General features: G+C 39.6%; 1 protein-coding gene across 1 annotated transcript in view; it reads left to right on the forward strand.

Moving 5' to 3' along the window:
• Positions 1-20,809, forward strand: part of SHC3 (SHC adaptor protein 3) — a 168,558-nt gene extending 147,749 nt beyond the window's left edge. Inside the window, exons 10-12 of the mRNA XM_049769558.1 lie at positions 1,723-1,881; positions 4,271-4,566; positions 19,902-20,809. Coding sequence (XP_049625515.1) covers positions 1,723-1,881; positions 4,271-4,566; positions 19,902-20,030 — 584 coding nt within the window. The 3' untranslated portion in view covers positions 20,031-20,809. The remainder of the gene's footprint in view (positions 1-1,722; positions 1,882-4,270; positions 4,567-19,901) is intronic.
• Positions 20,810-26,251: the final 5,442 nt, after the last annotated feature.

Below are 26,251 nucleotides of genomic sequence, written 5' to 3' on the forward strand. Positions count from 1 at the left end.
CAAGGCTTTCCCTTTCCTGCTTCATGTTCACTTCATGTTCTCTGCTGTGGCTAATTCAAGGTATATGTATGCTATGGACTGTCTCCATGACTTTCATAACATATGAAAGCTAGTTCAACTTCTTGCAGGGCATTTCTCCTCCTGGATCAAGAGTATCATCTGAGAAATCATCAGGCATAAATCCCAAGTGAGGAGCTAGGGAGAAAGCCCAAAAGGTGCATGCCTTTTATGTTTAGGCCCTAAATTCAATCTCCAGCTCTGCAGAACAGTCTGAGCAACTCCAGATGCAGCCTTGGTGGCTCCTATCACCCACGAGCTCAAGCAGTACTGATTTGCATTGGACCATGTCAGACTGAGTGCCATCAGGGTGAAAAGAAATCCTGGAGTCATTTTTTTTGCCAGATTAAGGGTCTTCAACATCCTGCTGTTCACAGTGTGTGAGATAGTGTGAACGTAGCCTTTTCCAGAGATGTGTTGGCCAACAGATGACCATGAGGATGAAAGAGAGAAACAAACAGACAGACACAGATAGATTCTCTCTCTCTCTCTCTCTCTCTCTCTCTCTCTCTCTCTCTCTCTCTCTCTCTCTCTCTCTCTCTCTCTCTCTCTCTGTGTGATCTTTTGGAAAGAAACAGACTGACTGAAGCAGATCTTCTGCAAATCTTCAGTCACATCAGATGATGTCACTGGGACCCAGATTTAATTTCTCAGCCCTGTGACACCATCTAGTAATCCTAAACCTCAAAGCCTACTCCATTTCTGAGGAGAATGAATGTCTCAGTTCATTTAAAACATACTTTCTCAAACAGGATCTTTCCTTGTTGGAGGGAAGCTGACACTCTGGTGGTGTGCGTGATGCAACAATAGTGCATGCATCAAACTATCATTAACAGCATGTGAGTCAGGATGCCTCAATAAAAACTGGGGTAGATATTTATTTTTTTTAAAGTTTGGGGGTTTTATGAGGGGTCCACCCAATAGTGTTCAGGGCTTACTCATGGCTCTGTATTTAGGCATCACTTCCGGCAGGGCTCATGGGACCACAGAGAGTGGTAATAATCAAACCTGCATCAGCCAAGTGCAAGGCAAAAACACTATCTGCTGTTCTACTGTCCTGGTTTGGAGGAAGTAATTAAAAAATTAATAAAAGGAAACAAGGTCCTACGCCTGGCTTTGTATTGCTTAAATGGACAAAAGAAGTGGCTTAGTTATGGGTCCCCTACCTTGCACTAAGGCCCTCAGCTCAGTCTCCAACATCACAAAACAAATCCATAAATAAATTAAAAAGAGTTCCAGCCCTTCCACTGAGTATTAGAATGGAGAATTTAGAAAGCACTGAATTTCCCTGAAAAGGCAAAACAATTAGCATAAGATTTGTGATTTGATCTCAATGTCTATGTAAAGGAGACTAAGCAGGTTCAGACAATTTCTACTGCAGACAGATATGCTTGGGTCAAGGGTAGAGTGGGATCAGGGATCATTGCTGTCATAAGGGGGTCCCAAGTATGTGCTAGCAGGTGCCACATTAACTTGGACTGGAAAGAGTCCTCGTCGGAATACAAGTATCAGTGATGGGGTGAGAAAGAGAGATTGAAGTCAAGAGCGCCTTTGAGAATGTTCTAATGGAGCCCAACATTCTGTGTGAAAAACAGAGTGGATTAGCAGTAGATGCTGGAACTACGTTTTCAGCATAAGAGAAAGAGACATGTTTTCTTGTTGCAGGGTCCTTGGACCTCTACAGCTTGCCAGATGGAAAATCACACTCGGTCCCCATGGGAGAAGTGCCCACCTACATCAATACTCAGCGCCTCCCGCCACAGACGGCTCCTGCCTCTGGCAGCAGCTCGGAGAACAGCCCCCGCAAAGACCTCTTTGACATGAGTGGGTTTTTATTTTCCTCTGGTTTTATTCTTTTGAGATTGCCTTTTATACTGTCTTTTATATCGGTGCAAGTATTGAATTTTGGGCTACAGGGGTGGGAATGAATGACGACGACTAGTTGTACTTTTCCAATTGGACTTTGAGTTTAGCCAGTTTCTGCATCCAAATTACAGGCCTTTTAACTAGAAGGATATGTCATGTGCACCTCTGTTTTGATTTAACTTTCCTTTGGAAAGTTTGTAAATCTATGGATAAAATCCACATACACAAATAAATGCGTGTTGATTTGGCACTCAAGTAACAATTGGCTCTTGTGTCAATACTGTGCTGAGATGACATGACAGAGTCCCTCTCCTCCGAGACTCCCAGACACATTAGCAAGATTCAAGAGTAAACACAAATTGCAACATACCATGTGAAGCGTTTGTCATGCTCACTTCACCTTGCTCTCTTCCTCTTTCACTACTACTATTCATCTGCTGCAAGTCAAATATTATGCTCCTTTCTGGAGACGAACAAGAGAAAAAGGCAAAGTCCAACTGATATGAAGAAATTGGACTTTGTTATAAATAACAATTATTGACTATTATATAGTGTCCAGTGTTGCATGCGAAATAAAACAGCATGAGAAGAGTGGTGGCAAGTTTTTGTAGATATATAGGAGGTAATTACAAGCATTTCTCATTTGGATAGATTGGGAAAATTACATCATTCATGGACTGATCATTCATGAACCAAATTCACAGGAAGTTTTATATCTTAACAGTTCTTTTTCAAAATTTTTAAAAATACTTTATGGGTAGTAGGGAAGGTGGGGAAAGAGACTAAAATGAAACAAATTTCTATCCTAAGTTATATTCTTAGGATTTAATTTTTATAATAGTTCCACAGGTAGATATTATATTATTGCTATAACCAATATATGCCTATTTTATAAGGGAGGAAAGGAGAACTCTAAAGGTTAGCTAATTTACTGCTAGTGAAAGGCAACTTCTCTGGTTCATTTGGCATTTGTGATAGTGTATTTGCGTGAGGGCAGGTTGACATGATTCTTATGATTGATCAGAAAATATCAACCCAACAAATGTCATTTAACCTCAGCCGAACCGCTGTGGTTTTCCAGACACTGAATTCTTACTTACAAATGATGATGATGATGCTAGTGTTGACAATGAAGATGGTAATTGTAGTAATAATGGTGCTGATAATAGTAATTGTGATAGATGATAATTGTATAGAAACTATATACTACAAAAATTACAAATATAAAGAATAGAAAAATTAGCTAATAATTTAAATACCCTTTTCACCCCTAAACTGCAATAATTTAATACACATAAATGAGCTTTTTTATTTTATTCCATTATTTTATTCCACTTCTGCCCATCTTCTACCAACATTTAGCAAACTTGTCTAAACTTGGAAACATATATTGAATATTTATAGGATCCACGTTATAAAGCAGGAAATGTTGGGCTCTGGGGAAGTGGTTTTGCATAGGAGATAACTGTGCCTTCCACGTTTGGTGGCAGTGGCAGTGGTCTGATTATCATGAAACCTTACATTCACATAGCTCTTGGAGCACTTTACAGAGTGCTTTATTATACATTCCTTCATCTAAAAATTAAGCTTTGAGATTGTTAGACATGTGCAGCTCTTTCTTTTGTGAATGGTGTTTATTACTCTTACAGCATATTCATATCCTATAGTACAAACTATGTCCTGAAGGATGTGAAGTCAACCCCAGCTCCTACAAACACACAGGAGCACTTTCCATAGGGAAAAAAATTAAGGGCAAGGAAGGTAGAGCTGTTAGCCTTAGACAAGTCACACAAAGACACTCAGTAAATGTCAGTTTACTTCTCTTCTGAAAATGTCCCTGCTGCACAGATTTTAGAGTTGATGGGCTGGGTTTAGGTTTTGCATGAAATCAAAGTATTTGCAGTTTCCCTTTTCCTTTGTGTTATTTCCTCTGAGATTGGCAGTATTTTATTCAGAAAAGAACAGATTTGTTCAAAAGACTAGCTTCTGTTCCAGAGAAAGTAGATGGCATGTAATACACCCAGCCTCTTACAGTGTGCAGAAATGAAGTTATTTGAATCAGCTAGACAAAGGCTGTTCCTCAATTCTTGGCATAAGGCATAATGCCCAGCTGTCTTGGGAAAACAAACTCATCAGAAGAAATCATGTCAAGATTTGGGTTGTGCTTTCAAATGCTTGTCATATCAATTATTATTTTACCAGCTAGTTATCTCTATGTCTCTCTATGTGTGTTTGGTCTTTTTGTCCTACTGACTCTTGATGGAAGTTTTTCTTCTTGATGAAAGCTGCCTTTGCATTGTACTCTTTACCATCTTGGGATTGACTTGTTGGCAAATATTGTTGACAGAACCTTTTGAAGATGCGCTCAAGAACCAGTGCTTGGGGCCTGTATTGAACAAGGCAGCCTCTGTGGAGTGCATCAGTCCTGTCTTACCCAGAGCTCCAGATGCCAAGATGCTGGAAGAGCTGAAAGCAGAGCCTTGGTACCAAGGAGATATGAGCAGGAAGGAGGCTGAGGGGCTGCTGAAGAGAGATGGAGATTTCTTAGTCAGAAAGAGCACCACCAACCCAGGTTCCTTCGTCCTTACAGGCATGCACAATGGCCAGGCCAAACACCTGCTACTCGTGGACCCAGAAGGCACGGTAAGTGGGGGTTAGAGAGAGCTACAGAAGCCTAATGTGTGTCCCACAGTTTTCCTTCTAATATATAAAACGTAGAAAATCACTGGGAACCACACTGGAAGCCTTCATTTTTATGTTCTTTAGAATAAAGAATGTAGTATCTAAGAAAGTTCTTCTTCCAAAGACATTCTTAGTGGATTAGGATATGATAGGTTCCTGGATTTTTGATATTTATCTCAAATATTTCTAAAAGCATAAGTGCTAGTTTCAGGGTATAAAATGTCCTGAAGTAGTAGCAAGACTGAGTATATTCATTAGTTTGTGCATTTCACTTGAGGAGCAATTGTCTCCTGAACTCAGCAGTTCCTGGCAGTACAGTTGTGTTTGAATAATTCTGTTCATTTGGCTGAAGAGCCTATCTTCCATCAGTGAATATATTTGAATTCCCCCATCACAGTCCTCAAAAGAATTTAGTTTAATAATATAATTACATGAATCTAACCAGCAGCTCACTGCATTTTAGACCTTTTCAAACATGATATTGTTAACACAAATTCCAATTTGTTGGCTTTTCTCCCTCTTTAGCCTGTCTTTGAGCTCTATTCAAGATGTGTTCTATATACTGAACCATTTCTTGGGTGGACTATTAGGAGCTTCCTACATCTTTAATTACTCATGGAATGTTGCAGTTATTTGTCTGTATATGTTTATTTTTATACCCGTGATGGTCTCTAGAGCACAGACACAGAGTATGAAGGTTTCTGCATCATGACTATTAACTTTCTAGCTTTGTTGATTGGGTTGAAGGAAAGAGGAAATTGATGATTCATTGTTTGGCATGCAGTTCTGAGATTGTATTTTTCAAACATGCTTCTCGTGTATATTACATGTGTCTATCTTCCCCTATAGTTCTCTCTCTTGTAAAAAAAATTCCCATAGTTCTCTTTTGATCTTCTGGATTCTCTTGAAATTTCATTACTAAACTCCCAAAAGAACTCTCCAACTCTATTTTTACTTAATAATTTTACCTGTGTCGTATTTCATCTAACTGAATTGTTGCTTTGGACTATTGATGAAACAGTTTTGAATTTTAGTCCCTCACAAATGTACTAACTGTATTCTATATTTTTCTATCATATTCCACATCTATCTTTTATATTCACTCCTAAATTTCAACTGAAGTTCCTTTTTATTTATTTGCTTCTTTGCTTGCTTGCTTGGGGTCACACATGGCAGCTGTGCTTAGGGCTCGCTGACTTTTTGCTCTGTGCTAATGGATCCCTCCAGGTGGATTTGGGAGATTGAATGAGATACTAGAGATCAAACCTCATTGCCTGTGTGCAAGGCAGGGCTCTAGCCCTGAAGTTACTTTTGAAGATGCTATAAGAGTGGGACCCACTACTTAAAAAATACCCCATGTAGTGGAAAACAATTCACCTTTTTTCAGTAATAGTGGTATTTCTTTCATTATATACAAGTTTACTGTGTCAGCTCTTTCTGGAGTATCAGTTCTTTTCTGTTGATTTGGTTCTTTCCTGTTTTGTTATATAGTCTTTTTTATCATTATATCTTGAACTCTTAATATCTGATTGTATAAATTTTATGCATGCAAATATATATGTTTAAAGGAGGAAGAGTCTATTCTCTTCTTTTATAAATTGTCTCAATGATTCTCAGATCTCTATTCCTTGCTCTGGCTATATAATCAGTTTATCAAGTCATCAAAATACATGATGACATTTTGATAGGCCTTGCATTGAAACTACAGATTAATTTGAGGGACAGCTAACATTTCAATATTAAATAACACATCCATGATCTCCAATTACTTAGTTATATATTCTTCGTTTAAATCTTTTTTTTTTTTTTTTTTTTTTTTTTTGGTTTTTGGCCCACACCCGGCATTGCTCAGGGGTTACTCCTGGCTGTCTGCTCAGAAATAACTCCTGGCAGGCACGGGGGACCATATGGGACACCGGGATTCGAACCAACCACCTTTGGTCCTGGATTGGCTGCTTGCAAGGCAAACGCCGCTGTGCTATCTCTCCGGGCCCTCGTTTGAATTTTTAAATTCTTTTCAGAAGTTTGTTTCTTTTGTTCGGATACTTCCCTGAAGTCTAATTTTAGTTCCAGTGCTAAGTGATATGCTATTTTTGGCTACTTTTCCAGAATAGTGCTGCAAAGTGAGAATTGTGCATAATCTGGACCTGGAAATGTTGCCAACTGCAGTAGTTTTTTTCTGGAGCAGTGATTATGCTCTTACAAACCCTAAGCAATTTTGTCTCTTGCCTTCTAATCCAGTCTTGACAAATTGTCTTCTACCCCATGCTAAAAAGAGAGCCTCCGAGTATTGACCATGAGAGGGCACCCTTGTCTTGTTCCAACCTAAAAGGGGCTAAGGTTTTATTTTTTTGTCGAGAATGCAATTGTGGGATATTAAAAAAAAAAAAAATAGCATGATAGGCAGCTTGCCACAAAGAGGGCAGGGGAGTGCAAAGAAGGGACCATTATGACGATGATAGTTTGGACAAGAACTAGGTACAGAAAAAATAGTGCTATATCTGTAAGGAGAGAAAGAGAGAGAGAGAGAGAGAGAGAGAGAGAGAGAGAGAGAGAGAGAGAGAGAGAGAGAGAGAAATCTGACATAGAGGTAGGCTTGAGGCTGGGTAGGAGGCAAACTGGGGACATTGGTGACAGGATTTACACTGGTGAAGGAATGGGTATTGGATCATTTTATGACTGAAACTCATCATAATCAACTTTATAATTGTATTTCATGATGGTTCAATTAGAACTATTCAAATGGAAATAAAATAATGCAATCCTTATCCTCATAATCAAGATCATTTCATTAGTCCATTACCTCATTCATTCATTCATTCAAGCAAATGATTAATAAATAATTACTAAATTCAGGCATTGTTTTTTGCTTTCTGGCATACTTCTGTGAACCAGTTTTAAAAAGAAAACCTCAGCTGTTGTGAAATTTATGCATAATGAAGTAATTATTACCTCATTGAACCTTGTTGGCAAGATATGCCAACATTATATATTATTTCATTGGTCCCTCAGGCTAATATTCTGATATTGTATCCGGTATAAAAAATCTGTGTGTGTGGCTGGAACAATAGTACAGTGCATTGAATGCTTGCCTTGCACAGCCAGGTTTGATCCCTGGCATCCCATATAATCCCCAGAGCCTGCCAGCAATGGTTCCTGAGTGCACGGCCAGGAATAACCCCTGAGCACTGTCAGGTGCAGCCCCCTTGCCAAAAACAAAAAGAAAATAAAAACAAAAAACATGCTTGTGAGATGCAATGTTTGCTTTTAGTTATCGTATTTTCTTCAGAATTTTTTCATTCACATTCACAAGTGAAACTTGTCTTTATTGATTAGTATACACATTTGGAGTGTCAGAATCATAGGGTAATGCTTATTAAAAAAAAATTTTTTTTTTGGTTTTTGGGTCACACCCAGCAGTGCTCAGGGGTTACTCCTGGCTCTATGCTCAGAAATCGCTCCTGGCAGGCTCTGGAGACGATATGGGATGCCGGGATTCGAACCACCAACCTTCTGCATGCACAGTAAACGCTTTACTTCCATGCTATCTCTCCTGCTCCTACTTTAAATTTTTTAATTTAGATTTTTATTATTAAATTACTGTGAGATAGAGTTAAAAAGTTGTTAATAGTTGAGTTTCAATCATACAACGTGCCAATACTCCTCCCTTCATCCCAATATCAAATCAAATTTCCCGTTACTCTCCCAACCCAACCAACCCCCATGAAATAAGCCTGCCCCCCTGGCAAAATTTTACTTCACTCTGTCTGTCTGTCTGCCTGTTTCTCTGTCTGTCTGTTTCTCTCTCTCTCTCTCTCTCTCTCTCTCTCTCTCTCTCTCTCTCTCTCTCTCTCTCTCTCCATTTAGGCACTGTGATTCTCAATACTGTTACTGAAAGGGTATTATGCATATCATTTCTTCTCGGTTCTCAATTCCTTCACAGTGATCATTTGCAACTATTATTGTCATCGTGGTCCTTTCTCTTAACTGCACTTTTCACCCAACATTTCTATTGTCTTTGGGTATTATTCTCATACTATGGAATTGTTTTTTATATCCCACAAATGAATTTTGCTGACTTTTACAATGAACTATCATTATCCCAAGTCAGAGAATTGCTTGTTATTTTTTCTAAAAGAAAATCCAATGAGTTCTCTAATTTATTTTTACCTTCAAGTACTTACTACCAAAAATAAAATCAGTTACTTGCTAAGTTATTAATTGTCCCTGATTCATACCCTTCCTTAATCTCTATTTGAGTATCAGTCTTGTGCCTTTCACTTCATAGTACTTACACTTGCAGTTGATCAGCATTGTTAGGTAAGTGAATGCCTTGATCACCTCCAGCCTTTATAGTTAACAGAGTTTGAGAAGGTGAGTTGGAGTGATGTGAAATCACATGCTATGAACAGATGTAGAATTTCAAATAAGCTCTCTAAATGGAATCTTTTCAAAGTTCTTCTATTAACATAGGCTATGAATTAAGTTTGTTATTTAAAAGAAAATAGAGAAGACACCTAACTAATCTTTTGTAACTATTTTAGTTGAAAATGTTTATGTATTAATCCATAAAAATTAAAATAGTGATTTTGCTTTCTTAGTCTTTATAGATAAAAGGTAATTTTAAAAAAATCTTTGTACTAGTGTACTCTCCCTTCACATAAGTATTAAGCTAATGAAGGAAGGAAGAAGTTGCAGGGATAAGGTTCAATAGCTCCTTTTTCTTTTTCTTTTTCTTTTTCTTTTTCTTTTTCTTTTTCTTTTCTTTTCTTTTGCTTTGGGGCCATACCCAAGGATGCTCAGGAGTTACTTCTAGTTCTGTGCTCAGGCATTATTCCTGAGACGGGTTTAGGGTCCTTTATGGCATTCTGGGTAATGACTGAACATACCTTCTCTGCAGTATTATCATTCTGTCACCTAAGCAACACTGATTTTGGGAGAAAGTTTTGCAATACCTTTGAGAAAATTTCCAAATCATACCTACAAACTTCTAATCAGAAATAATAACTGGAGGCCTTTGTTGGAGCTGATGGTAGTTTAATTGATTGTATGTAAGATTATGATTTAAAAAGAAAATGGAGGAGCCAGAGAGATAGCACAGCAGTAGGGTGTTTGCTTGCACGCAGACCCAGGACCAACAGTGGTTTGAATCCCGGCATCCCATAAGGTCCCCAGTGCCTGCCAGGAGTGATTCCTAAGCACAGAGCCAGGAGTAACCTGAGTGCTGCTGGGTGTGACCCAAAAACTAAAAAAACAAAAAAAAAATGGAAATGAGAAAATTCATTAAAAATGTAATGTCACTTCCTGGCTGTGAGGACACCAAAATAGATGATGAACACGTTCTCTTCAATATTTATTTCTTGGCTTTTCATGATAATTAGTTTGTCCCTGACTATAAAGGGGGAAACTTGGCAGAACAGATTACTCAGAGAAAGAAGGATGCAAAACAGGCTATATCTAAATATATTCAGACAATCCCAACCTGGATGCCTTCCCTTGTTTAAGCAGGGGCTTCTGAGGTCACTTGAAAAGGGGCAGCACGATGATTGCAATGAGTGTGAGCTTCCTGGGGGTTGTTAAAGGCCTTAATCTCAAACTAACTACTAGATAGATCTGTAAAAACAGATTTAAGATGGAGTCCAGGATACTGGTTTTACTTTTTGGGGACATCTACGGAATTATTTAGTCAAGCCCTCTTGTATCTAAAGTTATTCTCTGAGTCATTTCTCACTGATTCATCCTTTGGGCTTTGATAGGCTGGTACACTGAGACATGCCCTGTGTGTATATTTGAATCCATTGTGTTCTGTGGATTCTGTAGACCTGAATGTGGTTCTGGGTGACAGCACATTGCGGGGCCCCTCTGGTGTAAAAAAATTACAACAACTCAGCAGCCATCCAACACCATACATTGATTAGGTGTTTATTTTATTCTGAGAGCAATGAAGAAAACAAAAACAATCCACAAGATTGTTTTAAGCCAAGATAATGACTTAAAGAAGCAGAGATTAGGCCATTCAGGCCATGCCTATGAGTATGTGTGGAATCTCCTGATCCCTCTGATGCTTGTGAAGGTGATTTAGGGATCTGTAGGGAATCTGTGCTGTTAAATCCTTTGTTAGGTGTCTGTGAATCCACGAATAATCCCCAGAATAAGAAATTACTTCCCATTCCCTTGTCCCCTTTCGGGGGGAAGATCTTGGTAATATTTATCCGGAGGGGGGAGCAGAGGAGAGAGAGAGAGAGAGAGAGAGAGAGAGAGAGAGAGAGAGAGAGAGAGAGAGAGAGAGAGAGAGAGTCCTCTTGTCTCTTCCCTGTCCATCAAGCTATTTATTTCCAACTCCACAGCGCCCCCACCTAGGTGGGGCAATAGTCACAGAACAATCCTAAGGAAATATTTTTTATATACAACAATTCCAAGAATAATCTTATGGAAACTTTTTCATATATTACAGGGATCCAGTGACCTCATCTCCTAGGTCTATATGTCAATACTGGTGTTCAGGAGAAGGAAGAATAGAGAAAGCAGTCTGGCTCTTATTGGCCTTTCTGAGAAATAAAAACAGGACAGCCCTTTGGGAACTAGAGATCCAGACAGTGCTTCAAGGAAATGAGAAACACAAGGCAGCTTGGGGGCACTGATAGAGGGGCAGAAGCAACATCTGTAAGATGTTATCTTTGTCAGTCTAAAAAATGTAACAATCATATACTTCAGAAAATGCATCCCTCACCTCTGTCTTCCTTGTCTCATTTCTAGTTCTAAGAAAATCAATTGACTCTCCTCTGCCAAAGTCTTCCGCTGCTTAGAGATATCCTATTCTAAGTTATACTTGCTTGATGTTACAGAGGAAACGAAAAGTTTCAGTGCATCTTCCATAACTTTTTTCAATTTTTTCACAGTTACTTTTATTTCTCAATGGTTGTGTTCTATGTCTTTAGATCCGTCAGAATTTTCTTGCTTCTTTAGCTGGATGTTTTAGTCTTCTTCCCAGGAACACCCTGGTGGACCATCCTCTTCCTCTTCCCCATCTTCAATTTATCTTATATTGAGGCCACTTTGTACTGATTAATTATTTAGTGGTACCGGACATTGAACCCACAGAGCCAGGCTGACAGAACACATACTAGATTAATAAGCTAGATCTCCAGTGCCTGTAGCTTCTTTTTCTAATGCACAAAAGAAGACTGGAAAAAAATATAATGAATCCCATGTCCCTATAGTTGACTATAAACAACTGTTGCTGTTCTCATCTTGGTTTACCAACATCCCACACCATCATTTTTAAAAACTTGTTTGTTTTGATTTTATGAGTTACACTCAGCAGTTCCCCCAAGCTCACTGGCTCTGCATTCATTGAGGTACAAACTTGGGTTGGCTGCATACAAGGAAATTTCCCTTCCACTGTCCTTGCTCTCTGGTCTTCAATTTAAATATATATATATTGTTTTTTGGGTCACACCTGGCAGCGCTCAAGGGTCACTCCTGGCTTTATGCTCAGAAATCGCTCCTGGCAGGCTCGGGGGACCATATGGGATGCCGGGATTCGAACCACTGACCTTCTGCATGCAAGGCAAATGCCTACCTCCATGCTATCTCTCTGACCCCTTAAAAGTATTTTTTAAAGTAGTACAAAGAACACTACTTTCCATGAATTACTAAAAAGTAATTTGCTCCATAATTCCATCACCACAATAGTTGAATGTGAGTTTCCTGCAAATAGGAAAGCTCTCCCACATAGTCACAGCCCAACCACAGCTGACCTCTATAAACCACATAGACATCATCTAATTCTCCATAGCCTATTTACATTTCATCAGTTGCTCTAAGAATATATATATTTGGTTATGGAATGATCCAGTTTAGTCACATACCTTTTGTGTTTCCTCCTGGAGTGGTTCTCTTTGCTTTCCTGTAATCTCTTTATTTCTAGATTAACGTTAGGCATCTTGCTACATCATCATGGAACTAATGCCAAGTGGCCTGCAATGTGTTGGGTGCAGACAATGGTGTTCACTGGGATCATACTGCTAAGAAGGATCAGTCAGGCCACTTTGGTCTTTTTCCTTGTAATTCTGCATATTTGCAAATATTGCATAATTTCATTGAATCGCAAAAATACTCCAATAAGACTTTCTGTTGATTTCTGTTAGTGTTGATTCATGGTTTGCTATGGTATTCTTCATATTTATTTTGAAGCGCCTTCAAATTAGTTGCTATTTCCTTTTGACATGTTTTCATCATTCTTTTACCATTTCCTCCTTCTGATAAAAGATGAGCAAACAGGCTTATTGCCCTCTAGCCTGGCCCAGAAATCAGCAGAAACTGGCCTGATTCTTTCTCACAGGGACATCAAGATCTGAGCACAACATGTACTCATTGCTAGTTGGCTTGTCTGCTCCTATACCTCCTAAACAGATAAGACCAGCATACACACATGTAAATTCTTGTGGGCACACACAATCATACACACACACATATGCATTATGTTTTTATTTTTACTTGTTTGATAATATAAGCAAAATTTTCCAACCATTTTTCCAATTCTAAACTAATATCACAAAGATAAAATTTTATCGTTAAAATATAAAAATTAAGCACTGACGCCCTGCCCCCTGTCCTCACTTCCTTTCACACTGTGGTCTCTGCTGCCTGTCGGTGTTTGTGGCCTGAAGGGGAAGCCGTGACAGTGATGGCTACGGCAGCAACGAATGATGCCAGGGAAACTGCTGTGGGGGGACATCATGGAGCTGGAGGCCCCTCTGGAGGACAGTGAGAGCCAGAAGAAGGAGAAACAAAAGAGTGATAGAAGGAAGTCAAGACATCATTATGACTCAACTGAGAAATCAGAAACAAGAGAGAATGAATGGTGTTGCAGATGACCTGGATGCGCCCAAGCCCAAAAAGGCTAAAATGAAAGAGAAGTTAAATGGAGATACTGAAGGATCTAATAGACTTTCAGATGAATTTTCTAAATCTCATAAGTCATGAAGAAAAGATCTGTCAAATGGAGGTATGGGTGAATATGAAAAAAAAAATCAAAGCGAGCGTCATCTTTAGACAGTTCTCATAAATCAAGTGATAAATAAGAGGAGACCTTGACGTGTGAACAGAAAGAAGGTGCTTTCTCAATTTTCCTATTTCTAAAGAGACCATAAAGCTTCTGAAAGGTTGAGGGGTAACATATCTCTTTAATATTCAAGTTAAGACTTTTGGTCCTGTATATGAAGGAAAAGATTTAATTACTCAAGCACATACAGGAACAGGAAAGACATTCTCTTTTGTCATTCCCTTAATTGAACGGCTCCAAAGAAATCAAGAAACGATTTTTAAAAAATCACTCACTTAAGATACTTGTTTTGTCTCCTGCAAGGGAACTGGCAAACTAAGTAGCCAAAGACTTCAAAGATATAAATAGGAAATTCAGTATGGCATGTTTTTATGGTGGAACATCATATCAAGGCCAAATTAACCATATTCGAAATGGCATTGACATCTTGGTTGGAACACCAGGTCGTATCAAAGACCATCTGCAGAGTGGCCTATTAGATCTTTCTAAATTGCGCCATGCTGTACTTGATGAACTGGATCTAATGTTAGATTTAGGTTTTGCTGAACAAGTTGAAGTTATTATTCATGAATCTTACAAAACTGATTCTGAAGACAATTCTGAGACTTTTTTTCTGCAACTTGCCCACAGTGGATATACAAAGTTGCAAAAAAATACATGAAATCTAGATATGAACAGGTTGTCCTTGTTGGAAAAATGACTCAAAAGGCTGCAACTACTGTGGAACATTTGTCCATTCAGTGTCATTGGTCTCAGAGGCCGGCAGTAATTGGAGATGTGTTTCAAGTCTACAGTGGATCTGAAGGACGGGCTGTTATTTTCTGTGAAACCAAAAAGAATGCAACTGAAATGGCAATGAATCCACACATAAAACAGGATGCTCAGTGTTTACATGGAGATCTCACACAGTCTCAATGAGAAAATCATACTCAATGGCTTTAGAGAAGGTAGCTTCAAAGTTTTGGTGGCAACAAATGTGGCTGCTCGAGGTTGGACCTGGTGATCGAAGTTCTCCTCCACAGGACATTGAGTCTTATATTTATCGCTCTGGGCGCACAGGTAGAGCTGGTGGGACAGGGATTTATTTGCATATGTTTTTATCAGCCAAAAGAAAGAGGTCAACTAAGATATGTGGAACAAAAAGCTAGAATTACTTTTAAACATGTAGGTGTTCCTTCTACCATGGATTTAGTTAAATCTAAAAGCCTGGATGCTATTAGGTCTCTGGCTTCTGTTTCTTTTGTTGCTGTTGATTCTTTCCAACCATCAGCTCAGAGGCAATTAAGAGAAAGGGACAGTGGACACATTGGCTGCAGCATTAACCCACATCTCTGGTGCATCAAGTTTTGAACCACCATCATTGATTACCTCTGATAAGGGACTTGTGACCATGACTTTGGAAAGCCAAGATAAAATACAGGATGTCCTTTTTAAAAGTTTTTTTAATGATTCATTTATATGGTATCTATGGAAAATTTTTATTAAATCTAAAGACACAAGTAAATTGAACATGAATATATAAAATAATAATCTTGTAAATAGTAGTTCAAAGGCAGTAAGGGAAGCCATATTAATAAAAAACATTATTGACATTATATAAGAGCTTAAGAGAGGAAAAACATTATGCATTAATGAAAGGCATAAGACTTTAAAAAGCTATGATAATTATAAACATGTGCACACCTAATAGCATATCATCTAAATATATGAAGTAAATTAAAGGACTGAATTAAAGGAAGAAAAGTTTTAACAACATGGAGCTTCAATACTCTACTTTCAGTAAAGATAAGCAAGGAAATAGATGAAAAGCATAACAAAGCAACCTTTTTGGGGAAAACCCATTGTATTACTGATAATAGAGACGAAGGGATAATTATGGGGCATGACAAGTGTGTAGCTGATTAAAGTAAAGAACTAAAGGAGTAATGGGTAAAATCTAGTAATTGAATACAAAAAAACCAGGTGTCATTGGAGAAACAATAATGTAAGGTAGATTTGGGGTGTTTGTTTTTTAAACCACACTCAAGGATTACTCCTATCTCTGTGCTCTGGAATCATTCCTCATGGGCCCAGGGTCAAATCAGGGTCAGCCATGTTCAAGGCTACTTCACCCTCTGTCCTCACTCTCCAGTCCAACAATATTAGGTGAATTAATAAGGATAAATGGAGGCTAGTCAGACAAATGGAAGGCCAAAGAACAATCAAGAGTCAGGGAGATCGCTCAGGTGGCAGGTGTGCAGGCCTTACATGTACAAAGCCATGAATTAAATCCCAAACTCCATATTATCCCCCAAACTCCTCTGATTTAACTCTGGAGGCCCCAACACTTTCTAGCACAAATAGTGCTTCATCCCACACTGTCCAGCCTTGGTGTGGCTTTGACTACCTGAACACAGCTTGCAAGGCTCTCCCCAAATAGAATATCTAAGAATTCAAATCAGATCCCTGGGGTTTGCTTTTCTTTTTCTCTTTTGGCTTTGGTTCAAGTTGCTGTAATCTATCACTGTGTGAAGGATCAGTCTGATGTTAAACTTAATGTCTTAGTTTTGCGGGAGATGTTGAAGTTTTAAGGTTTTGTTTTTTTTTAAGTCAGAATAAGCTTTTCCATTTTGTTCAGGTTAAATTGAATATTCAAGAACCATTAAAATTCCATTTGGATTTTAGAATTAGCTGTCAATTTCTATAAGAATTGAAATGTAAAAAAAAAAAAAGAATTGAGATATGATTTTTTGTTTGCTTGTTTTGGGGCCACACCCAGTGATACTCAGGGGTTACTCCTTACTATGAGCTCAGAAATTGCTCCTGTCTTGAGGGACCATATGGGATGCCTAGTATCAAACAGAGGCCCATTGTGGATCAGCCGTGTGCAAGGCAAATGGCATACTGCTGCGTTATCACTCCAGCCCCTGAAATGTGATTTTTATTGTACTGTGCTAAGTCAGCCAGTCAGCAGATAATTCTGAGTAGAGTATTACTATTTCAAAATATTTTCTCCTGATCTATAAACATGATATTTATTCACTTTTAAAATTATATATATATATATATATATATATGTTGTTGACTTATGGTTGCTTTACTTTTCATGTATCTTCCTTTTTTGAATGATGGCATATCTATTTGCCTTTTTATATTATTAATATGAGTTGTTTAAATTAATTTGTCTGTTTTCCCACTTACTTTTTGGAATAAGATGTTAAGATGTCCAAATAGATTTTGTTATGATGTTCTTTTTGTTTTGTTTTGTTTTGGGATCTTAGGCTACCTGCAGTGGTCTCAGGGCTTCCTATTGACTGTGTTCAGGTATCACTCATGCTGGGGTCCAGGCAATCATATGCAGTCCTAGGGACTGAATCTGGATCAGCAGTGTACAGAGCATGTGCCTTATTCACTGCATTATCTCTCTGGCCCAGGGCTGGCATTCTTAATTGTCCTCTAATATTTAAGAGCAAGAAGTAGGATTGATTTTCTAAGGTGGTCTACTTTGCTGTAATAGAAGACCTTTACTTTTGGTCTTTCTTGGCATTTGAATACAGACTGAAGTGTGTGTGTGTGTGTGTGTGTGTGTGTGTGTGTGTGTGTGTGTGTGTGTGGTCTGTGTATGTAGGTCTGGTGTGTAGTATGTATTTGGGTGTGCATATATGTGTTGGAAGTGAGGTGGAAAAGAATGGAGTTTTTTTTGTTGTTTTTGGGTCACACCCAGCAGCGCTCAGAGGTTACTCCTGGCTCTACACTCAGAAATCACTCCTGGCAGGCTCGGGGGACCATATGGGATGCCAGGATTCGAACCACTGTCCTTCTGCATGCAAGGCAAACACCTTACCTCCATGCTATCTCTCTGGCCCCAAGAATGGAGATTCTTAAGGGAAATTTTGTTAAGGAATAAAACTGTAGGTTGGGAAGTACTAAGAGGATACTTGGTCTCAGGCTGGGCACCTCTTATCTTAGATCACCCTTGCTCTTCTACTGCCTCAGTTCTTGCCAGGCATCCTGCTTAATTTGCTAGGATAAACATTCTCTGGATTCTTCCCTGAAGGCAAGTTTGGCTGTGACAAAGGTCAGGGGGAAAGAAATACCCCTGTATTTGAGACAGGCTTTCTACTTCCCTTATTCACCACTCTTTGTGCTGAGCTTCATGTCGTGAGCTGGACCTGCCAGTCCTCATCTCTTTTGTCTCTGAGAATTGCCGGAGAGAATTCTTAGCCCAACGGGCTGATCAACTGCCCATTCTCTCACAATCCTGTAGTCAGTATCACCCCCATGATTGGTTAATTTATATGGCTAATGTCTCTGTCCATCTCAAAGCATGCCCCCAAAACAAGATAGGACCTTGAAGTACGCTGGGGCCTCCTCCTCCACCTCAGTCCTGGACTGTATATTTGTATACTTTTGGGTTGTCTGGGGCAGACAAGGCCCAATGGAAAGTCTCAGCACTGTGCTCTGCTTTCCAGAAGAGGGCGCAGGAGCACAGTCTCACTGAGAGCCCACGGCCACAAGTCACTTTTCCTCCCTCCTCTTGGATTTTCTTCGTGTCAGGTTTTCTAGAATGACCGCGTCTTTCCTGGGTCTGCATCCTAGGCCTGGTCTTTCTAGCAGCTCTTTTAGGGCTCTAGTGGTAGGGAATTTCTGGTGGTCATAACTTTAGGACTGAGCCAGTAATTGGTTTCTTCCTTTAGTGTCTAAATACAACATTTTTTGTGGCTTCTTGAGAAGCAGTTTATGGAAGGGAGTCCTTTAGTCTCATAGAAGTGATCCATGAAACTAACTGGGCCCTTCTCCATTTCTTAACCTTATCATGGAATTTTTTTCCTTTTCCTTGTTGATATGATGTAGTAGTTGTTTGATTTTTCATTGTTGCATATATAAACTAAATCCTACTTGGCATGTGGAGTCATAATTCTTTCTACATATAATGGATTTTATTTGCCAAAATTTCTTTGAGATTTTTTTTGTCTCGATGCCCACATAAAACAAAGGTATTTTCCTTTTCTTATAATATCTTTCTTTTACTCTTAGGTACTATAAAATGAGCATATCTCTACTTCTATCTGTTAAATGATATCATAGAGAATTTGTATGATTTATTCTTTCCTGTTTGCTTGTTTGTGTTTTGAGTCATACTCATTTGTGCTCAGAACTTACTCCTGGCTCTGTACTCAGTGATCTCTCCTTGTGAGGTTTGGGGGACCATGTGGGGTGCTAGGGAATCGAACTCAAGTTGGTCACGTGCAAAGCAAATACCCTACTTGCTACACTACCACTCCAGCTCACAATTTCTTTTCTAAATGTTAGAATTCACCAGTGAACCCACTATTTTGTTTGGAGGCATTTATTATTAATACAATTTCTTTAACAGAGATAGGTCTTCAGATCATCAATGTCTTATACACCTTTGGCAAGTCATGTCTTTTATAGGATTGCCCAATATAGTCAAATGGATCATCAAATTTGTGGGCATTTGGTGTTCAAAATATTCCTTATTTAATCTTTTGACACCTAGGTCTCCTCTTTTATTTTGATATTAGTGTCCTCTTTTTCCCCTCAGATTGATTCAATGGTCCTCAAACTACGGCCCACGGGCCACATATTGTATTTATTCCCATTTTGTTTCTTCACTTCTAAATAAGATATATGCAGTGTGCATAGAAATTTGTTCATAATTTTTGTGTTTACTATAATATGGCCCTCCAACAGTCTGAAGGACAGTGAACTGGCCCCCTGTTTAAAAAGTTTGAGGAACCCTGGTTAGATGAAGGAAAACAAGAGATCCCAGATGTGATATAGGATGGCTTAGCAGGGGTTTCTGGGAGGGGGGGGCAAAAGAAAGGATGCTGGTTGACCATGACAAAGGAACTTTATAGAAACACTTTCTGAAATCAGAGAAAGCTTTCAGGACCATAGTAAAGTTATATATTTCCTTCTGACCATTTTGGATGGTCAGCTTACTCTAAACTGGGTGTGTTTGGGGCCTGGAGTGACAGCACAGTAGTAGGGCTTTGCCTTGCATGTGGTCAACTTGGGATGAACCTAAGTTCTATCTCCAGCATCCTATATGGTCCCCTGAGCCTGCCAGGAGTGATTTCTGAGTGCAGAGCCAGGAACAACCCCCGAGCACCACTGGATGTGGCTCCAAACAAAAATAACTAAATAAATAAAAAAATAAATAAACTAGGTGTGTGGTCATTCCTTCTAATGAGTTATGATAAACTTTCCTCCTTACCCTATGTAGATCCGGACGAAGGATAGAGTTTTTGACAGCATCAGCCATCTGATCAACCATCACCTGGAGAACACCCTGCCCATTGTCTCTGCTGGGAGCGAACTCTGCCTCCAGCAGCCTGTGGAGAGGAGGACCTGACTTTATGACCTGGCAACCATCGGCAGGAAAAGTCCCTTCTGCAGAAGGGTACAGGGCCAAGTGAATAGGACATTCGTTTGCAGATTCGCTCTGATAAACAATGCAGAGTCAGGTTTTCATAAAGTGAAAATTTCAGAAACTTATTCCAACTTTTCATGTGCATATCAAAGGTGTACATACCTATACATTCTGTACAAATGATCCCACTATATTTATATTTTTTAAGACTAAGATAGATGTAAGACTAACATCCTGTGCTTTATGTTTTCAATGGAAAAAAAAGTCTGACTGTAATTGTTGAGGCTAAGAACTTAATTTAATAGACCCTCTCCTCTGGGAAATTCCACTAGGAAGGTGTTGTTGGCAATGGAACAAGCACAGTACTGGAGTACAAGTAGGCTGGAGAAAGGAAATAGACATGGACTTGGAATAGAATATGGCAAACGCTGTCCCCAAAGGTCAAGATTTGCACATAGCCATTGAGGCACTGGTCCTATGGCCAGTTCTCCTTGGGAATTTTGCATCTTCTTCTCTATGTCCTAGTTTGCTGTGTTACATCTGGGTTTCCAGCACTAGACAGTCTGTGAAGGTATACTAAAGATCAGTATTGCTGTAGCAGATTTAGGGCATGCAGAGCATGGAAATACTGTTCACTCTGACCTCAGTTGTCTAGGGATTGAAGGAACCTGATTTACTGCTAAACATAGCACAAAATAAGTCTCTCTGATTAAGACCAAGATTGGAAAGACTTTTGCTTGTTTTGATTTGTCTAATAACAGAATAAGATTTGTCTAATAATAAGAATAGGGAGGCAAAGTCTTGATTTCTATGTGCTTCTTGCCAATGGGGTGGTTGCAGGTTATTGGGTATCTGCAACTGCTGACCAGCACTCAAGTTTTGGGAATCAAGTAGAGGTTATGCTCTTAGGCTGGTTTATAAGTAAAGTGACTAGTGTTTTTTTCCTAGTTTCTCTGTGAAAATGGCCCATGCAACAATTGGTATTGGCTCTATCCTTTAATATAAAACACTGTGATTTTTGATGGGTTATTTGGTGTTAGGAAATGAATCATGTTTGTAATTTAAAAAAATCTAGATTGAGATAGTCATATATTGGCAGGTGTTGCCTTTTTAAAATATAGGATTTATCATTTGTTGGCATCATTTCAGTTATGCCAGAGGGGTCTTTCTTCCAGTGAAAACCTCATAGCATAGCATCCTCTTGATCAGTGCATGAGAAATCACTCTGCACACATATAGTGTTGCATAACATTAATTGATGCTTCCAGATTGTGACACTAGGGGTAGATATTTTAACATTCTAATGAGCACTTATATGCAAAGTTCTGTAGGGTGTGCATGTACATGTGTGTTTGGCCAGGATAGGAAGATAGGTAGAGTTAACTTAATCATGATGGATCCATATATCTTTCTTCAGAGTTTTTGACCTTTGAAAGCTCATAGAATCCAATATGGTAGTGAGTTCAATCTCTAGTATGTTTTGAGATGGAATGGAACTCTGTGGAAATGTCTATAATTGATATAGCCCACACTCTATTGTCTGGAACAGTGTTGATCTCAAGAAACTTCACTCATCCAGAAGAAGGGAGCATATAGGGGAATCAGTGACTTCCACACTAGTTTTGGGGGACTTGGAATGATAGGTTTTGCTCTGCCTCCTAGAGACCTGCAGATTTTTTTTAAGTAGATATCTGACTCCCTGGTATGTATGTGTGTGAGTGTGTGTGTTTGTGTGTGTTTGGGCACATATGTAAGCATGCATAAGATCTCTTTTCTTTTGATCTTGAAGGCTGATTATGTGAGACCAAATCAATGACAAGCATAACTGCAAAAGGAAAAATGAAAATGAAGACTAGTGAGTCCCAACACTGATTTCGTTTTCTCTTGAAAAGTTAGGAAACATTTATTTATGTATCTCTCTGCTGGGCTTTTGCATGAAAATTCCTTGAGAAAATTCAAAAATTGAGAGGAGGGATCAAATTGTGTATTAATATTAATTCAAAATATATATTTTATAGCTCGAACAATAGGAATGCTTATGATGGAGCAGTGCCAGAAGGGAAAGGAAGCAGGCAGTTTCTTTGACCCATCAGAGCAGCTTGGAGCTTGATGGATGACAGTGATTTTAATCTTCCTCTCCTCCCATTTATGAGGTGTGCTCAATCTCATAGTCACCTCATCTCTTTTTTCTAGGGCCTTGCTATGGTTCTCACAGTAAATTTCTATATCAAGCTGGGAAACTGAGGCTCAAACAGTGCCCTGCCTTAAAGCAGAGAAACCTGCAAGGCTGTGCTTGATCACAGCATGCCCTGAGCGATGCATTCAAAGGCAGACACAACAGGAGATCTCTCTGTCCCAGTGGGGTCCCTTTTTTCACAGTTGCTAGAACTGTAGTCCTACCCAGGCATAATTCTGGGTCTTAACCCTACTCTGTATAATAATGCTTCCTGGGTTGCACTTCAGTCTAGGCTATATCTCCAGCCTTTTTTGCATTTGATACTGCAGAGCAGCATTCCCAGGTGAGATTTCTTTGCACCTAGTTTCCTGGCCTCTTAGAGTCCTGGATGTCTGCTGCCCATCTCACTATTATACCCCAGCTTCTGAGCCTGCTGGGAGCAATAAGTGGGCTGAGTACTCCTAGCATGACCCTTTTGCAGAGTGGCCTGGGAGACCCCTTTATCTGCTACCACCTTTAATGCTGTTGCAGTTAACTAGGCATTTGCAGCCCTTATTGTTCTTTGGATCTCTCTGGGGCTGCTCATTACTGTCTGTCAGCTTTGATGCTCAAGGACCACCAAGAGCCCTGGTCAGCTTCGAGACAATCTGATAAACAGATTATGCCAACAGGTCCCCTTCTAAAACCTAGGCTCTATTTGAAAGGCCAAAGGCAAGGGTGCCTGCTGAGTCTGGACTCCTGTCTCACTTGAGTAAAGATTTTGTGAAAGCTATCTGGGGTTTTCAGTATAGCTGGTCAACTCAGCTTAACCACTTTTGTGGTCTTCAGGGCATCACCCCCTATTTTTGAAGCTTTGTGGTGCAGAAAAAAAAGCCTAACATATAAGGAAAGGTTGGCAGGGGGGTGAGGGGTAGCCAAAAACACTTGAAGTGTGTTCCTCAGAACCCCCATTGTTGGGACATAGCTCGTGAGTGTCACCTATGTGTGAGTTACCCAGGGATCCTAAGGATGTTCCAACTCTTGAAATGGAGCATTTCCTTCAGAGAGCATGGAATGTCGGCCGCTCCTCCTCCAGGGAATGCTTCACAGAGATCCTGGCCCTTACTTCACTGCTTCTGTTGCCTTGTGAAGGTCAATCAATGTGTATTCACATGAGAGGCCATCCTGGGCTATGCTCTGGCAGTACAGAATCACAGGACCCTAATTTATCACTGTATGTCTGAGTCACAATTTGCCACATGGAACCAGAGCATATGTCTGTTACGTGGGATCTTGATCTTGGGGGACTTAGGTCAGAATCAAGGATGATTGTTTCCTATGGTTTTTTTTGTTTGTTTGTTTGTTTGTTTTTTACCCACAGATGTTCAGACAGCTAGTTCTATCTGATAGTGGGAACACTTTGGAAGAGGGCTAGTCATACAAGGTGCTACTTGGTCAAGTCCTCTTCTAGGTGAGCCCTTTTAGCAGTGTTTGGGTGCTGTTCAGGACTGTTTTTGTGAACATACCCAATCTGATTGGTAACAAGAGAAGTGAAAAGAGATTGGAGCCTATAGTCGCTTTTGTCTTGGGTTTCAGAATACAATTATGTTTCTCTCAAAGAACTTTCCAGTTCAGTTTTGGAAAAGATGAAGTAAAAAGTAAAAAGAGTTGATCAGGGTTATGTTGTAAGCCTAGAAGGTTACTCCTCCCCAGGACACAGACACCCAGGAAGTGCTAGGGAACAGCATGGCGGAAGGGGCCTGCAGAAAGCTACAGACACAGAACTTGTGGCTGAAACTTTAACCAAAGGCAGGTTTTATAGGGTCCTTTTGCTATAGTATGGAGCTCACTTTCAAAAGAAAACCATCAAGTTCTTCCTCTATGGGTTTGAACATTGATGTGCCAGTCTTTTGCAATGTGTACAAGGACAAGAGTTATTCACGCTGAGGAGAACATGATTTTATGCCTTTTTACACATAGGAGAACCTGAGTGCTATGGTTTCCTTTGATGAGGAACCCAGGAAGAGAAGCTGACAAACTTGGGAAGCTCACCAGGATGTGAGTAGCTAATTTCCTAGGAGAACAAGGTTATATCCATACCAGGCTATCTTATTGGGTTGGTGGTGAGAGGGGTGGCATTTACCCATCTGGCAATCACTAGAGCAAGGCCACCATGCCTTGGGGAGCCTGTGTCCTCCTGGGCATTCTTCCCAGAGGCAGAGGACAGTATTTTTGGCTGTCATGGAGTAGAGGGATGATGTCAGAGGCTATCTGGTTCGGTAAATCTGAATGACACCAGAGAATTTCATTCTGATCAATTGGGAGTGATGCATATGTGAAATCTAGACTGCGGGGGCAACTCTCAGCTATGAGTTGCCAGGCCTTCCCTGCTTCTTACTGATAGCCTTTCTACTATAATGTATGGATCATGTGTTCATGCTCTTCTGAGTCATAAATCTCATAGTCCATGCTGTGGGTTTAAAAGTGGAGGACAAATAGGCATTTATAACTCCCTGCAAATCAATGCTGACAGATAAAATGCCATGTCAGCCATACTTAATTTATATTGGGGTTTATACATATTTATAGGTTTGCAAGTAACAAATGCACAGTTTTAAAACTGGCACATTTTATAACAGTCAGAAAAATGCAACTTTATACCTGGACTTGTGAATGTCAACTGCATCTGTGCACACATGCACACACACAATTTACCTGCATTGATAACACAGGTACACATCTGTCTGTCTGTCTGTATGCACAAGCAGGTTGGCTGTGCAATTTGTACCTTTAGGTTCCTTTTTGGGTCTTGGTTTAACTAGCAAGGACAGTTAGATATTGGTTTAGGAACAGACATGTCCTGATATCTATAGACACAGGAGAGTCCCAAATGTTTTGAGATGTGGGACTCCAACACCAAGGACCCAGGGACATGACAAGAGGGCCATGGGACTGGAGGTGGAGAGAAAAATGGTAGCAAGACAGGAAGGAGAGCCAGCAGGAGAAACAGGAATGTCGGATAACAGAAGGTCAAAGGAAAAAGAATGGAAGATAAATTACAATTTTAGACTTAAGTCCAGTATTTACCCAGTAGCATGTAGCTTTGCTCAGCACCTCACATCAGTTGAAGGCCAGTGAAGTCAGAAATAAAGGGGCAACATACCAGAGGTGGCACACCACAGTGTGTTTGGGAGGTGAACTTAGTCTTCAGGGTGCAGCTACATCTGCAGAACCACTATTGGCCTTGAACCAGCCACCTTGCTTTCTCATCCCAACATCACATACAGGACACATGCTGCTCTTGCCCTGGGGGTTCTGGAATTCTGAAGGCCTTGTGAAGTGTGTAGCAAGAGGAATGGCAGTGTATGAATAACTGGGCCCAGAAGGAGGTCAGGTACTTCTCTAGCACACAATATTCAGTAGGTTAGCTCAGTGAAAGTGGGTCTTCTCACCTGCTTTCACAGATGCCCTGAATACATGCAGCCCATAGGTCTAAAACACATAAAGATCCTTCCTAAGGACAGGAAGAAAGATTCTTATAGAAGAAAGTGAAGGGAATGAAATCTTATACAAGCTTATGTTTCTATTTTGCTGTTTTACCTTGGAATAATGTAGGTAGAAAATATACATGAGAGGCAGTCTAGGCCCTGATTTTTTTTGCTGGACTTCATCTGTACACAGGAGAGATGGTTTTACCACACCAAAGTTTCTAACCACCAAATCAAGTGACAAGTAACCAAGCAGAAATTAATGAACAAATGCATCTTTAGCACTGAGTTAACTTTTGTAACAACTATGTGTCAGCTGCAAATGGAATGTTCTCTGTTCATTCGACTTTTGAATATAACTTGTTCCTGAATAAATATTGTAAAATTAAGTATGTGAATTTGTTTGTATTCAGAATTAAACTTTTGATGTTTAAATCTAAGGATTAGGAGAGAACTTCATGTAAATTTAAAGTGTAATAATAAGATATTTATTACTTTTTAAAAAGCATTTGGATGACAAATCATACATGATGATAAATATGTTTGAAAGCTTGTGTTTT

The sequence above is a fragment of the Suncus etruscus genome, chromosome 3 (assembly GCF_024139225.1).
Source record: "Suncus etruscus isolate mSunEtr1 chromosome 3, mSunEtr1.pri.cur, whole genome shotgun sequence".
Taxonomy (NCBI): Eukaryota; Metazoa; Chordata; class Mammalia; order Eulipotyphla; family Soricidae; genus Suncus; species Suncus etruscus.